At 41.3% G+C, this 16,483-nt stretch overlaps 1 protein-coding gene across 1 annotated transcript; it reads left to right on the forward strand.

Annotated features, from left to right (window-relative positions):
- The first annotated feature begins 2,893 nt into the window (after positions 1 to 2,893).
- Positions 2,894 to 12,637, forward strand: ARPC3 (actin related protein 2/3 complex subunit 3). Its single transcript, XM_032876318.1, has 7 exons — positions 2,894 to 3,014; positions 5,969 to 6,068; positions 8,365 to 8,441; positions 10,030 to 10,098; positions 11,244 to 11,370; positions 11,726 to 11,820; positions 12,298 to 12,637. The coding sequence occupies exons 1-7, from the start codon at positions 3,009 to 3,011 to the stop codon at positions 12,358 to 12,360; spliced, it is 537 nt and encodes a 178-aa protein (XP_032732209.1). The 5' UTR covers positions 2,894 to 3,008; the 3' UTR covers positions 12,361 to 12,637.
- Positions 12,638 to 16,483: the final 3,846 nt, after the last annotated feature.

Genomic DNA, 16,483 nt, shown 5'->3' on the forward strand with positions numbered 1-16,483 from the left:
CACTAACCTTTTACTATACTTTTGTTTTCCAGTCAGAATTTGAAACACTCAACCTGGGCAAGTTTTTGAATGAATAAATTTGCCCTAGTTTCAAAACATAGTTCATGATTTCTTTAAAAATACAGTTTGTAGTCTCTGAGCATTTAAAAATTTATACTTTCCTGGAATAATAACAGATGCACACAAAAAATGCAAAAGACATTTTTTTCTTTTAAATGTGCGCATTGGTTGAAGTGTTTTGTTTTCAGTGTTTATAAGTTCAGTAGCGTTGGGTGTGAAAGCATGGAAAGTCAACAGATATTTCTCTAGCATGCCATGGCCAGGCCCTGCTAAAGCAAAGTAGAATCTAACTTACTGAGTTCTGCCAGACCTTATGCTAAGAAACATTTTACATAATCTCTTCCATTTAATAATGGGACCGGCTTCATTGGCCATTTGGCCCTGGATGGTCCAGCTAATACAAATTAAGCCCTTAAAAAACCCACAACTGAGGTTAAATTTTTAATCATTCTTGGACTAGATAGCAGGAGTACACCTATAGTGTCACTGATCGCATTTTAATTAAACATGGTGCCAAGTGTGAGGAGTCATAGCTATTAGTGGTAACTTGTATTGTGGGAGCTTAGGCTAAGGGCAAAAGTTAGGTGTTTGCATCATGGTCCATTGGTACGAGCTATTGTCATGGGGGCAGTCAAGAGAGAACATGAGTGGGCATCTTGAGAATGTGCTGTCCCGCTTGGGGCTTCTCCCTATGGCCGAGTACTGGTGTTGCTAATTCTTAGAAATTTTATTTTTATGGAAGAAAGAAAAGGCAACTTCATTTGCCCTCACTGCTCCTTGAGCTATTCTTCATGGTTCAGGCTTTGGAGAATCTAGTGTGTGCCTCTGGGCAAGAAGTGAAGGGCCAGATTGAATTTCCTTCCCCTCTGGACACAGGTTTCAAAGACAAGTATGTCCATTCGGTCCTCAAGGATTTCATTGTCTTGGCAGAGAGCCTAATGTGATTCTGTGGAAAAATTTACTGGTGGGTGCCAGGCACTGGGGATAAAATGGGAACACTCAGGGCAGACAAGGCCTTACTCTTTTGGAGCTGACATGAGGGGCCCTTGAGACCATAATCAAGGAAACCTTGATAAGGAATGTGGGTAGAAATGAAAACAGTAATGAAATGGATAGTGACTAAGGGACTTCTTTGAGCTCATTGTCAAAGAAGGTTCCTGAATGGTACTATTTGCCCAGAAACCTGAATGAACTTGGCTCTTAAGGTGATGTTGAAGAAGATAATCAAGAGGATGTGACCACTGGTTGACCTTTGAACTGGGCCCAAACAATGGGAGATTCTTCACCCCTCCTACCCTTCACTGTGAGAGATGTTCTACAGACAAAGACTGGAGGGAATAAGGTGTTGAGACCATTGGACATGACTGAACCCAGTTAAGGCCTCTGTACAGACTTACAACATTCTGGCAGTAGGTGGGTGAAGGGGTCTACTCTTGTTTCTCCAGAGATAATGTTAAGGAGTTAGCTGGCCAGTTAGGTAGTCAGGGCTGGGGTCCCTAACAAGAAAATATGATGCAGTCAGGACAGCTAAAATAAAACAGCACTGACATCCTGTTTGCAGCTTAGGCAGGACCGCACTGACATTCTGCTTTGCAGCCTTTGCAGAAATGACTTATGCAAAGCATCCTAAAATAAGACAATTAACCACAAAAGCATTTGTCAATACCATAGGCAAGGGGCAAGTAAGACATAAGCTCCCAAATGTCAGCAAAAAATGAAAAGACCATCAACACGTAGACATCAACTAATAGGCAGATGCAAAAGAGCTCGTAAAAACCCCTAAACTTAGAAACTCTGAGGGTAACCCACTTGCATCCCCCTCCCTCTCCAGGAGCTTTGTACTCTCTTGCTCAATAAACTTTGCTTTGCTGCCCACCACTCTTCATCTGGTCTACCTCTTCATTCTTTGAAGTAGCGTGACCAAGAACTGCAGGCACTAAGGGGACACAAAATCCTTTAACAATAAGCCTCACAAGTAAGTTCCCTCACTTACTAAAACCACCACCTGTACATCAGATTGGTCTACCTCTTCAGTCTGTCCTTACCCTCTGTACAGGGGCCAGTTTGCAAACTAACACATGAAGTGCTTTCTAGCAATAGGTAAAAAACTGCACTTTTAGGATGTTCCAGGCTTGTGAGTTTTAAGCATTTTACATGTAGTTCATTTTATCCTCAGGAATCTATGAGGTAAGTAGTATCTCCATTTTCGGGAAATAGAGGCACAGAGAGGTTAATTAAGTTGCCCAGAATTACACTGCTAGGAAATGTTGGAGCTGGGATTCAAACCCAGAGTCCACTTTCACAGTTTTTACACAAGAAAAATTGGAGTACAGAGTAATACATAAATCCCTTCTAGAGCACGCCTCTTTATGCATTGTTAAATGCAGAACAAACCAGTTGGGTTCATTTATTCACTTATCAAATACTTATTGACGCTTACTATGTACGTCACTATTACAGGTGCAGGGGATGCAATAGTGTACCAGACAAAAACCCAGCCTTTTTGACATTCACATGAATGGGGAAACAAATAGCAAAAGTAAGCTAAATAATAAAAGAATCATAAGGAAAAAAGAGGGACATAAGGATGACACAGGGGAGTGGAATGGGTTGAATTTAAAATATTGTGATCCAGGGAATGCTTCACTGAAAAGATGAACTCAGAAAAAACCCAAGGCTTCTGGAACCCAAGATCTAGCACCACTTCGCGCACACTTTACGCATGCGCAGCACTCACCAGCCCCTATGCTCGGGCGCCCTCTAGTGTCCCTTCGACCGCGCACAGCCGCAGCAGCCTGCGGCGGGACAGCAAGACCGGAAGTGCAGCGTCCTCCCTTCACCCTCCCCTTCCGGCTAACTTCCGCTTACCCCGCCCGGGCCGCCGGACCGGAAGCGCAGAGCTCGAACCCCATCCTCCTCGTCTAGCTTGAAACCGGGGCGCCGTCAAGATGCCGGTAGGGGAAACAGTTCGCGGTGTGGGAAGATGGCGAGAGCTTGGGGGGAGAGCGGCGAGAAATCGTGCATGAGCTGAGAGAAGCGGGCCGAAGAGGGCAAAGAAAAAGCGGGGCTTGAGTGGGGAAGAATCGAGAAAAGGGGGCCGGTCGCTGTAGGATTGAGTCGGCGGGGGAGGGGGGGTGTCGGGCAGGGGGGACGGGGCCGCGGCAGAGTGGGCCAGAGACCCTGAATGTGCAGAGGAGGCTGTCTTGGCCCCTCTCGCCCCCTTCGCTCCAGTGCCGACCCCTTCTCTCGCTCTTTATGTACTCCCCGACTCCGGCAGGATCCCCAAAGATTCAGTAAAGCCGAGAAGCGTAGGGCTGTGCTTTTTATTTTCATTTCTCAAGTCTAGGGTCCGACTTCTTTTTCTCCCTCCGGCAGACCCACTTCCTCTTCAGCCCTAGGGGGCGGGCCCCTCCCGCTGCTTTTCACTGTCATACCCCACTTCCCGGACTCCTCCTCTGTCGCCCCGGCAGTGGTGGCCACCCTTAGCTGCCGGGTGTAGGGCCGTCAGCAGACGCAGGGTTCGCTCCTGGTTTCCAAGTGTTTCTGTTTTCGTGTGCCTCAGGGTAGGAGTAAAATTGGTAGGGGTCTGGTTGTCCTTCATTTCTGACAGCCAGTCTGGTGGCTGTCGTTATCGCCATCATGGTCTCCATTTTGCAGATGAGGAAAAGAGGTTCAATAACGTGATTACTCACACACAAAAAACATTACTGAGCGCCTGCTGCATGCCAAGTACTGTTACAGCAATGAATAAGGCCAACACATCCCTATACTCAAGGAGCTTACCTTCTAACGGGGAGACAAACATGTAAATGTAAATAAAGAAAGAGGTTTGTTTGTTTGTTTTTTAAGATTTATTTATTTATTTGTCAGAGAGAGCACAAGCAGGCAGAGTGGCAGGCAGAGGCGGAGAGAGAAGGAGGCTCCCCGCTGAGCAAGGAGCCTGATGCCGGACTCCCGCCATCCCAGGACCCTGGGATCATGACCTGAGCTGAAATCAAGAGTCTGAACCACCCAGGCTCCCAGAAGATAGTTTCAGATAGTGGCAAATGCGATGGAGGAAATAGATGAATAACAAGACAGCTGGCGAAGGGGTGGGCGGAGGCTGCTTTAGATGAAGCATTCCTGTGACCAAAAGGAACAAGCCCTAGGTAGAGATACTTACTTGATGAATCCTGTCGGTATCGTTCAGTTCCTGCTGTCTGCCAGACAGGCCCTGAGCTGTATACACACTGCCTGTGAATTATCCCATTTAATCCTCACAGTGACCCTGTGAAGTAGATACTTATTGTTCCCATTTTGCAGAGGAGGAAGTTGAGGCTCAGGGAAGTATAGTAACTTACCCAAGGTTTCAGTAACTCATGGTAAGTAAAGCCAGATTTTAAGCTAGACTTTAAAAAAGTCCTGGACTCATTCCTCATTTCTTGTTTAATACCTGCCTCTTCCATTAGCTTGAAGGTTCTTCAAGGGCAGTGATCATACTGGTCTTGCATACCATTCTATCACCATGCCTTGCTCAGAGAAGGTGCTTGTTAATTGTTTGGTGGGTGAATGAGTATGTGAATATATATATGTATATGAATATATGAAAGAAGCACAGATATACTTCATGTGTTACTAAAAGCCAGACATCTTATAAAAAGCAGAACTAGGAATCCGCATATAAATTGCTCTCATAAATGTGATTTCCCCTGCCCCTTTAACTCACACCTACCCACTGAGAGCAATAGATATCTCTTCATTTTATAAAATTGGAAACAGGCTAAGAGAAGAAAAGTGATGTCTTGGTCAAACACAGCCAGGAAGTGGCAAAACTGAAAATCTAGTGCTTGGGTTCTGGCGTAACAATAGCTAGGGGGGGCGGTATACCCCTGATGAATATGGTGTCTGCTTATTTTTGTAGCATAAATAACTCCCACCAGTTACCAATGTGATGTCACTGAACATGAAATTGGAAGATGCACAGTAGCACACCCCTACATAGTATTTTTGGCACAAAGATACAAAAGTGATAAGTAACCTTAAGATCATAAATGATAGGAAATAATTTTTTAAAATAGGAGATAATGGGTTTTGGGTATTTATTACCATGTTTTTAATATAATCTACTTAGTTGCAAGTTTATATAATTTAATTTTTAGTAATGGTTGCATTTAGCAACCGGCTTGCCTCAAAATTTGTCAAAATTCCTCAAAATTTGGGGCATCTGCCAGGCTCAGGTGGAAGAACATGCAACTCTTGATCTCAGGGCTATTGAGTTTGAGCCCCGCGTGGGGTGTAGAGGTTACTTAAATAAATAAAAATATTCTAAAAATTGCTCAAGGGCACCTGGGTGGCTCAGTTGGCTAAGTGATTCCCTTCAGCGTCTGGTCATGATCCTCGAGTCCTGGGATTGAGTCCCGCTTTGGGCTTCCTCTTCAGCAGGGAGTCTGCTTTTCCCTCTTGCCCTCTTCCCTCTCATGCTCTCACACTCAAATAAATAAAATCTTTTAAAAAAAATTGTTCTAGAGGTGCCTGGGTGGCTCAGTCAGTTAGGCGTCTGCCTTCGGCTCCAGTCATGATCTCAGGGTCCTGGGCTTGAGCCCCACATTGGGCTTCCTGCTTGGTAAGGAACCTACTTCTCCCTCTCCCACTGCTGCTCCCCCCTGCTTGTAATCTCTCACTCTTGCTCTCTCTCAAATAAATAAAATCTTTAAAAATAAATAAAAATTTAAAAATTACTCAAAATTTACCATTTTTCATGAGCCAGTAAGAGCCAGCTCCAGCATATCGCTGCTATCATCCTTTTTTCCTCTTCTCCTAGTTAATCTTGGGTGGGTTCCTCATATTTCCTTTGGAGAAATGTTACTTGTCTGCCCCCCTGACATTTGTTCTCTTTGTCTCCATATTCTTACCTGGCTCGCCACTACAGGCTTACCACTCATCTCTCATGGATCCGGACACCAAACTCATTGGAAACATGGCACTGTTGCCTATCAGAAGTCAGTTCAAAGGACCCGCCCCTAGAGAGAGTAAGTTGAAACTTCTTTCCATTATTTTCAGATTTTCGTAGGAAACATCCAACAACTCTCTGACATTATCAAATCAGGCAAATTCTTAGCTCAGTCCTCTGTCTCCGACTGCTCTTGTATTTTCTGTTTGCTTGATAGATACACATTCTAGACTTTTCAAGAGCATGAGTATATGTTGTATCTAGCAAGAAAGTATATTATTGCTCCTGAGATCTCCTGGGTATTTTGTTGAGAGGGAAGAGGAAATGTGCTTAATTCTCAACACTGTTCTATCATCACTCTCAGTTCTTACAAAGTGCTTAATGCTGCTACTTCCGTAGAACCCCGTGTCCCCATCCTTATTCTGTCATAAAGCTGGAGGGAAAAAAAATTTTTTTAACACCTTCCCCCATCTATACCTACTTCCTTTATTCATTTTTCAGGATCTTTATTTTCACAGTACCTCGATCTTAAATCTTAAGTGTCCTATATAACATTACACATTCTTTCTCTTGCTTTTTAAAATTTTATATCTTTGCTTTCTTTTTTGGTACTTTCTCTTTTCTCGAACCATTTCTTATGCTTTAGAAAGCCCCGTTCTTTTTAGACTCTTCTGACACATTCTTAAATGTTCTGCCAACAGTGTAATTTGTATTATATTAGACATGGTTTCCCTGCACCCAGAAAGCATCTGCACTGAGTTCCATTCAAGGTTTTCAGGACCATGGTTTTCATTGCCAATTTTGTATTGACCCCATCTTCATTCCTCTGCCAGACTATTTGATGTGACCCCTTTTTAATTTTTTTCTCAACATCAGTCGAAAGCTCAGTAAACTAAATAAATCTGGTGCGTCACCACGGTTCTTACTTGATTCCAAAGTGAAGGAAAAGGAACAGATGGGAAAAAAAAGACCAAAAAGAAAAATAATAATCAAAAAGAATTATAGTGCAAAGAAAGAATAAAAAATCAATATTGGTCCGGATTCCTTGAGAAGAACTCTTTTAGATCTGTACAGAATACCATGTAGCATATCAGAAGGTGCAACTGACCAAGGATGGGGTAGATCTAATTACCACCTCTGCAACAATTCATGGGCCCTTGAGGGAGAACAGGACCCCAGGAAACCAGATTTTAATGGTTTCTGTAGACGGAATGAATCCCTAGGGCGTGGGAGTAGAACAGAACTGCAATCATGAAGGAGTACAAGCCTGTCCTGTGAGCTGAATAACTGTTAACATTAATTAAATTCATTTATTTACATTCATCAGACACCTTCTTAACACCTTTGTGTGCCAAACACCCTTCTAGGTTCCAAATCTTGTAGCCTACCCCCCACCCTCACATGGTTACGTTTAGAACTAGCTGGTTTTGTACACACTGAGTCCTCTGAGGAAGTGTCCTTTTTCAGATAAGAAAATTGCAAGAACAGGAGTCTAGAGTTAGAATTCTGTTGAAATTCTTTAGCAGGGGAACGAGCAGGGTTAAAGACAGCTGAATCAGAATACTAAACCTCCCGGATTACTTTGTGTTTCTGCTGTATGAGAGGGTTAGCAGTCATGGACTAGAAATATAAATAACTCTCTGGAGGGGAAAAAAATAAATAAATATAACCTGTCTCTGCATTGCTGCAACCGCCTGCCGGATATCAAGACCCTGGGATTTTGACCTTTTTAAAATAAGAAAAGGAAAACAAAAAACTGCCCAAGAAATTGTATAATGAGATCTGTCTCTGTCGCAACAGTATTTCTGGCTTTTCTCAGTCTCTAGCCACCTAGAACAGCTTGTACAAGTATATTTTAAGTCACAGTTTTCATAAAAAGAAAGACGTATGTGTGAACCCCGTGTGTTCCTAAATGACAATTGAGACTTTTATTTCCCCTGAAACTGCAGTATGTTAATTCATATAAAATTACATTGAATACTTCTTTTTAAACAACAGTTTATCAGAGTTAGTCTGTCTCACTCTATTTTTATAAATGCATTGAGAGATGTCTGGAATGATGTTCACCAAATGTTAATAGTAGTTATTTCTAGGTAGTGAGATTTAGGGTGACAATAAAATATTTTTCTGTACTGATTAATTTGTTTCTAATGAGTATACTTTTTATAAAAACAGTAAAGCTACCAGAATAAACTATGGGCTTATTTTTCTAGAAATTGTTTCTAAAGACCTTATGTTTCAATGGCTTTGTTTTATTTCACTCAACTCCAAGACTTTTGAACATTGAGCTGGGGTTTTTTCTCTACAGCTTTGTCAAGTGTTATTTTTACGCTTAGCTAATGTTCTCTGCCTTCCTCCCCTTACGTCCTGTTTAGCAAAAGATACAGATATTGTGGATGAAGCCATCTATTACTTCAAGGCCAATGTCTTCTTCAAAAACTATGAGATTAAGGTAAAATACAGAGCTTTTAATATTTAATTTAGTTTTCTGATGGGGATAATAACCTCCCTGGCAATCAGGGTTGTTCCGAGGAGTAAATAAAATTAAATGAGTTTGTATGACCTTAAAAACCCAGAATAGGGGGAAACACACACACACACACACACACACACACACACCCAGAATAGCACTTAATATTAGACTCTGTATCAGTATTAGTTTCTCATTTTTCTTCCACAGTCTATACCATGGGTCAGCAAACTATAACCTGCGAGCCAAATCTGGCCCACCGTCTCTTTTTCTAAATAAAGTTTTATTGGAACACAGCCACATTCATTTTTTAATATATTATCTACGGCTGCTTTCACGCCACAGCAGCTGGATTGAATAGTTGTGACAAAGACTATTGTGTCCACAAAACCTAAAATATTTAATGTCTGTTCTTCCCTAGAGGAAGTTTGCCAACCCATGATCTAGATGTTTTTATTCATTCAACATTAACGAAGCACCTACTGTGTGGCAGTCCAGAACTAAAAAATTCCTCATTGTAGCTGTTATTTTTATATACTTTTGTGTCCTGGACCTGAGATGGAGAAATAAAGAAAAGTTCAGTGATCCTGACCCTTCCCTCAACTACCCTTTCTTCCTTTCTGCTCTTCTTTCAAGGAATGAGGTCAAAAGGAAGTTTAGAAGCAGGGTGGCAGAAAAGGAGAGGGGGAAATGGAAAAAAAAGAACTTTTCTGAGTTCTTCCTATGAGCAAGTTACAGGAATGTCAACAACTTTTCTTGATAATATTCTAGAATATGAAACTTCAACCTCTGCTTGCCAAACTTAGACCTTTTGGAATCAAACAGGGTGTGAAATCTTTTTTGTAGGCTTCCAGGCTACAAGTTGTAGTCTAAACATCCTATGATATTCACAGTGTTTTTTTTGTATTTATTGCTTGGTCTAAGTGTGATGTTTGTAGTAGGTGTAAATAAATGTAATTCTGCCACATATCATTATCTCCTGAATGTCGTATGCTCTTAAAAATAGGGGCAGGTGTAGTTTGTGTTCTTTTTTAACTGTAAAATCTGACCCGAAGTATGTGCCGCTTTTGCTCAACACCTAGTCTTCACACTTTCATTTTGGTTAGATCCAGATGTGGGCTCTTGGAGCTCTTCAGGAACAAGATACACAGGAAGTATCTGCTTCCTCCTCTAGAGTCAGGAATGCTTTTATTCTCGACAGAGATCCCGAAGTGAAAGGGTTTTAAAAATTAGCCAGCCATATGGTGCACCTCAGGCTTTCCAGGCAGTGTTAAACTCTCCTTCCTCCCTGAGGGAGGGGCTGCCGGCACAGCTCCCTGCGACCCAGAGGCAGGGCAGCTCCACAGCTCCTGCAGTTTGCAGGAAGTGGCTCCCTCCCCCAGAGCAGACAGAAAGGTGACTTGGAAAGACTGCCTTTGGTGAATGGGAGCTGTTGACGCTATAGAAACTACACTTGCACAGTTTTCGGTTGATCCTCAAAAGACAAAGCCCAAATTCATTTCTTGCATGTGATAGGTAACGTTTTGATCAGGACTCTTTTTTAACTTTTGTTCCTCTCCATTCCCTGCAGAATGAAGCTGATAGAACCTTGATATATATAACTCTCTACATTTCCGAGTGTCTAAAGAAACTCCAAAAGGTAAGTAAACTTGGATGATTGTCTACCAGAAAAACACAGTACTAATACATGTTCACCCTCCTAGCTATCTGGCCTCATTGAGAGTTTAAGGGCAAGTAGATCATACTTCTCCCCCTTAGAGCATGGACATAAGAGGAAAATTGAATGTGGGTTCTAAACTTGTAGTTTAGTTGACTAATTAGAACATAAGGGGCTGGTGTTTTAAGGCTTTGCATGTATCTTCCCAAGAAAGATATCTTTCTCAACCCCAATTTAAGAACTCTGAGCCTAGGATATAATTCAAGGGTTCATGAGCTTGAGTAGAAAAAAGTACATCTTTCTTTTCACTAAACTTATAACTGAGATTTAGCATTTAATTATTAATGTAGGCAACAACCTACAGTAGAATCAGCTATACCTGTCACTTTTTCTCCAGTAGAAGTCACTGCATTTTCCTTTTTTTTTTTAATTTAATTTAATTTTTTTATTTGACAGAGAGAGAGCAAGCACAAGTAGGGGGAGTGGGAGAGGGAGAAGTAGGCTCCCTGCCCCTATAGCATTTTCATATTACATTTAGAGTTGAGGATATTTTGAAATTTCATTTTCACTCATTTCAGATATTAGTTATTAGGCCCATGGCCTAGATCTTGTCATTTAGTGCATTAATAAAGAAGCGCATGTATGAGTGTGTCATAAATTTGGCTTTTTAATATTGTAATTATTGTGTTTGACTATAATTGATTTCTTTTGTAATTTTGTTTCTTTTCATTCATTTAAAACATTATTCTGGGGACATCTGGGTGGCTCAGTCAGTTAAATATCTGCCTTTGGCTCAGGTCATGATCCCAGAGTCCTGGGATCAAGTCCTGCATCAGGCTCTTTACCCATCAGGGACCCTGCTTCTTTCTCCCTCTGCCGGCTGCTCCCCCTGCTTGTGCTTGCTCTCTCTCTGACAAATAAATGAATAAAATCTTTTAAATAAATAAATAATAAATAAATAAACAAAACATTATTCTGAGGAGTCTACAGGCTTCCCTGGATTTCAGAAGGGCACCCAAATACAGTAGTAATCCCAGATATATCTACTTAGACTGAAAAAATTACAAATTGGACGTTATTATCTTTTTCTCTCTAAAGTATGTATATGTGTATAATTTTTTTTTTAGTGCAATTCCAAAAGCCAAGGTGAAAAGGAAATGTATACGCTGGGAATCACTAATTTTCCCATTCCTGGAGAGCCTGGTTTTCCACTTAATGCGATTTATGCCAAACCGGCAAACAAACAGGAAGATGGTAAGAACAGGGTTTCTACCTCCCTCTCTATGGCACAAGATTTCCTTCATTTGACTTTTTAGCCGCCCCCCACCCAATCAATCAATCCTTGTCTTGATTGTCGAGCGCGGACTCCTTAGCACGGATATGATTTTATGAGTCACTCTCACAAAAGATTCTTGGCAACAAGTGTAACCCATAGAGAATCTTTTGAACCAAAATAGTAATAAAACCATTGGGACTGTCATTTCTATTTCTTAATCCTGTTTGAATGTGTAGAAGTGTATTGCCAGCGTCATTGTGCAGACCAGTGACCAGCCCAGGAGGGAGGCATTCTCAGGATGTTCTTTATTGTTCTGGCCCCTCCTTATTGTAGAGGTGATGAGGGCCTACTTACAGCAGTTGAGACAAGAGACTGGACTGAGACTTTGTGAGAAAGTTTTTGACCCTCAGAATGATAAACCTAGCAAGGTAAGACCCTCGTTTTTATCTATTTAGTTGATAAATAACCTTTTATCATGTAGCTACTATTAAACAAACTGAGGCTTTCCATGGCCAGAATACTTTGAGTTTCTGCATTGCATTGTTAACTCCGAGTATGTGCTTAGTACATGGTAGGGATTCAGTGAGTCACACTGCGTAATGAATCGCATATAATAAACATTTTTGGTTGTATGTTCTTATGTTAAGGCATTGTAAACCCATAGGGCAGAATTTTTGTGTGAGATATCTTGAACATATTAACATTTTTTTGTCATCATAATTTTGACTGACTTGTGAGTCAGAAAGACATGTGTTTTTACATGTGTTTTCAAGAAGTTTATAACATAAGGGATGACAGGCCAAGATTAAATGTTGTTATTACATAGATTTCTATTCTGACCTTACCTTGAACTTGCACTGTGATTTGACCACCACTGTTCATTCTGTTTTATCCCCTTCTGTTAGTGGTGGACTTGCTTTGTGAAGAGACAGTTCATGAACAAGAGTCTTTCAGGACCTGGACAGTGAAAAGAGCCTGGGCAGACACTTTCCACAGTCGTTAGCAGCATTTTACAGCAAGATGTACACAGTTCTTTGCCTTTATTTGATAAAATTTTATACAGAAGAGAGAAGACAGCAAAGTGAAGAGAAGTTTCTTCACTCGAAGAGCTCTTTATCAAGAATTTGGGTGGGGGAGGGAAGAATGGGTTGTTGAAGGGTGATTTGAACTTTCTGTAGTATTAAGCTGGTGCTTAATAAAAATTAAGTAAGAATAAAGAAATTTCTAACATTCCATGTCAAAAAACTTTATTGCTCATCTTTGACATTCACTTAAAATTTTTTTGAGATACTATTCACCCTTTTAAAGTGTAAATTCAGAGGTGCCTTTGTGGCTCAGTCAGTTAAGTGTCTGACTCTTGATCTCAGCTCAAGTCTTGATCTCAGCATCATGAGTTCAAGCCCCACATTGGGATCCATGCTGGGTGTGGAGCCTACTTCAATACATATATACATACGTATATACGTACAATTCAATGGCAGTCACCCCTCCCCCATTCTTTACCTCTTCCCCTGACTACCGCCACCCCCCACTCCTTCAACCCCCAGCGACCACTGATCTACTTTCTGTCTCTATGGATTTGCCTCTTCTGGACATTTCACACAATAGGGTCATATAACATGTGGTCTTTGTGTCTCATTTCTTTCACTTAGAATGATGTTTTCAAGGTTCATCCATGTTACTACACTAATAGTTCTCCATTCCTTTCCTTTTTTCTTTTTCTTTATTGTGGTAAAACATACATAACATTACCATTTAAACCATTTTCTTTAAAGATTTTATCTATTTGACAGACGGAGATCACAAGTAGGCAGAGAAGAAGGCAGAGAGAGAGGAGGAAGCAGGCTTCCTGCTGAGCAGAGAGCCAGATACAGGTCTCTATCCCAGGACTCTGGGATCATGACCTGAGCTGAAGGCAGAGGCTTTAACCCACTGAGCCACCCAGGCGCCCCCATTTTAACCATTTTTAAGTGTGTAGTTCACTGGCATTAATTACATTTACAGTGCTGTGCAACCTACACCACTATACATTTCTAAAACTTTCTCAGTACCCCAAACAGAAACACTAAACATTAAACCACTGGTGACTGTAACCCCCAACTCCTGGTAACCTCTACTTTCAACCTCTGAATTTGCCTATTATGGCGCCTCATACAAGTGGAATCCAACATTTGTCCTTCCATATCTGGCTTTTTTTACTTAGCATAATGTCTTCAAGATTCATCTATGTTTCAGCATGTATCAATACTTCATTCCTTTTTGTTGCTGAATAATATTCCAGTATACACACTGGATAGGCAATAGAATATTATGTATATTATATAATATATATAATTACATATCCCATTTTGTTTATCCTTTCATCAGTTTATGGACATCTGGATGGTTTCCAAATTTGGACTGTTATGAATAACATGCAGGACATCCCTGTAATTTTTGTGTGGACATATGTTTCCATTTCTCTTGGTTCTATAACTACCAGTGGAATCATTGAATCATATGGTAACATTGTGTTTAACTTTTTTTTTTTTTCCAAAAATTTGTTAGAGAGAGGACAACCACGGAGAGGGGCAGAGGAAGAGGGAGAAGCTGGCTCCCGGTTGAGCAGGGACCCTGATGCGGCCCTCAGTCCCAGGACCCTGAGATCATGACCAGAGCCAAAAGCAGATGCTTAACCACCTAAGCTTCCCAGGCGCCCATATAACTTTATGAAGAACTGGCAAACTTTTTCCACAGTGGCTTCACCATTTTACATTTCTAACAGCAAGTAATAAGGGTTCTTTCTCCATGTCCTCACCAACAGTTGTTACTTTATAGCTATCTGAGTTGTCACAAAGCAATTATCTCATTGTGGTTTCAATTTGTACTTTCCTAAGGTTGTTGAGCATCTTTTCATGTGGCTATTGGCCATTTATGTATCTTCCTTGGGAAAATGTTTATACAAATTTGCCCTTTTTTTACTTGAATTATTTATCTTTTGTCGAGTTGTAGCAGTTCTTTATATGTATTCTGGATACTAGGCCCTTATCGGATATATGATTTGCAGAAATTTTCCCCCATTTCTGTAGGGTTTTTTCATTTTCTTATGTCCTCTGAAGCACAGAGGTTTTTGTTTTGTTTTGTCTTAAAGATTTTATTTGAGAGAGAGCACGAGCAGGGCAGAGGGACAGGGACAAGCCATCTCTGCTGAGCAGGGAGCCTGACCCAGGACTCAATCCTTGGACCCAGGGATCATGACCTCAGCCAAAGCCAGACGCTTCCCCAACTGAGCCACTCAGGTGCCCCAATGTTTTGTTTTTAAGGACCTTATTTCTTTATTTGAGAGAGAGAGCACAGGGGAGGGGAGGGGCAGTGAAAGGGAAATGGAGAAGCAGACTCCATGCTGAGCAGGGAACCGGACTCGGGGCAAATCCCAGGACCCCAAATCATGATCAGAGCTGAAGGCAGATGCTCAACTGACTGAGCCACCCAGGTCCCCCAGCAAAGAGGTTTTTAATTTTGGTGAACTATCATTTGTCTATTTCTTCTTTGGTCATTTGTGCTTTTGGAGTTCTGTCTAAAAAACCATCATGTATCCAAAACATCAAGGGACACCTAAGTGTTTTCTACCTTTAGCTCTTACATTTAGGTTTTTGATCCATTTTGAGTTAACTTTTATAGATGATGTGAGGTAGAGGTCCATCTCTATTCTTTTGGACACACAGCTATCCATCTTCTGTAGTACCATTTGTTGAAAAGACTCTCCTTTCTCTTTTGAATTGAATTGGCTCCCTTGTCAAAAACCAGGTGACCATAAACTTTCTAGGCTCTATTGTCTGTCCTTATGTGACATTCACTTTTATATTTGGCCAGTTCTTAGCATTTAAGAGGTTTTCATTATTTGGCTGACAAAAGCAGCTATTATGTGAGTTGTTCCAAATACTTACGGGACCATGTATTTCCTGGTATGTTGAAGTTACGAATTAGGTAATTCAGAAAGTTCCTTGAGTCCTTTAGATATAAAGTTACTGTACTGCCATCTCTATCAAACCTATATGTGTTTGTCTCTTACTTTGAGGCATTTGTTTCTGTATCTACATTGGGGTTATATTTGGCCCCAAATACAGAAACCCCAGTTTGCAGTGCCTTGGGGATCTTATCTTTTATTTTGTTTCTGGAAGCAGTCCCTGAATGGGGTAGCCATTAAAAGATGGCATTGAAGATGCAGGCTCCTCTAATTTCCTTGCTCTACCCTTCTTTACATGCCACAGTCGAGCATCTCTAGATGCTCCTGCACCTCTGGCCTGGGCAGGAGGAAGTGGGAGAGCATGGGGACTGACGGGCATACCAGCTGAGTGCCACCTTATATACCCTCAGAAATCCTGTCCAGCAACTTGCACTGTGTATCCTTTCCGTCTAGCTACAAGGGAGTCTGGAAAGAAGAAAAAGTTTAGCAGAGCATGTTGCTACCTGATTATTTGTGTTGTGCTGCTGAAGACAAAGAAGGTTATATAGAAGCAGAACTAAGTTTCAGATTGTATTAAAACTGGAACTTGATGGTGTTACTTGATAGAGTTGACCCTGAAACAACATGGGTTTGAACTGCTTGGGTCCACTTACAAGCAGATATTTTAAAAATATTTTTTAAATGTTATTTATTTGATAGAGTGAGAGCACAAGCAGGAAGAACGAAAGGCAGAGAGAGAGGGAGAAGCAGGCTCTCCACTGAGCAGGGAGCCCAATGCAGGGCTCAATCCCAGGACCTTGGGCTCATGACCTGAGCTGAAGGCAGACGTTTAACCAACCGAGCCACCCAGGCGCCCCTATATGCAGATTTTTTACAAATACAATACGGTAAATGTCATTTTCTCTTCCTTATGATTTTCTTTTTTTTTTAAAGATTTTATTTATTTATTTGACAGACAGAGATCACAAGTAGACAGAGAGGCAGCAGAGAGAGAGGGGGAAGCAGGCTCCCTGCTGAGCAGAGAGCCCGATGTGGGGCTCGATCCCAGGACTCTGGGATCATGACCTGAGCTGAAGGCAGAGGCTTAATCCACTGAGCCACCCAGGGGCCCCTTCCTTATGATTTTCTTTAAAACATTTTATTTT

Source organism: Lontra canadensis, unplaced genomic scaffold (genome assembly GCF_010015895.1).
Source record: "Lontra canadensis isolate GAN:19392208 unplaced genomic scaffold, GSC_riverotter_1.0 scaffold58, whole genome shotgun sequence".
Lineage (NCBI taxonomy): Eukaryota > Metazoa > Chordata > Mammalia > Carnivora > Mustelidae > Lontra > Lontra canadensis.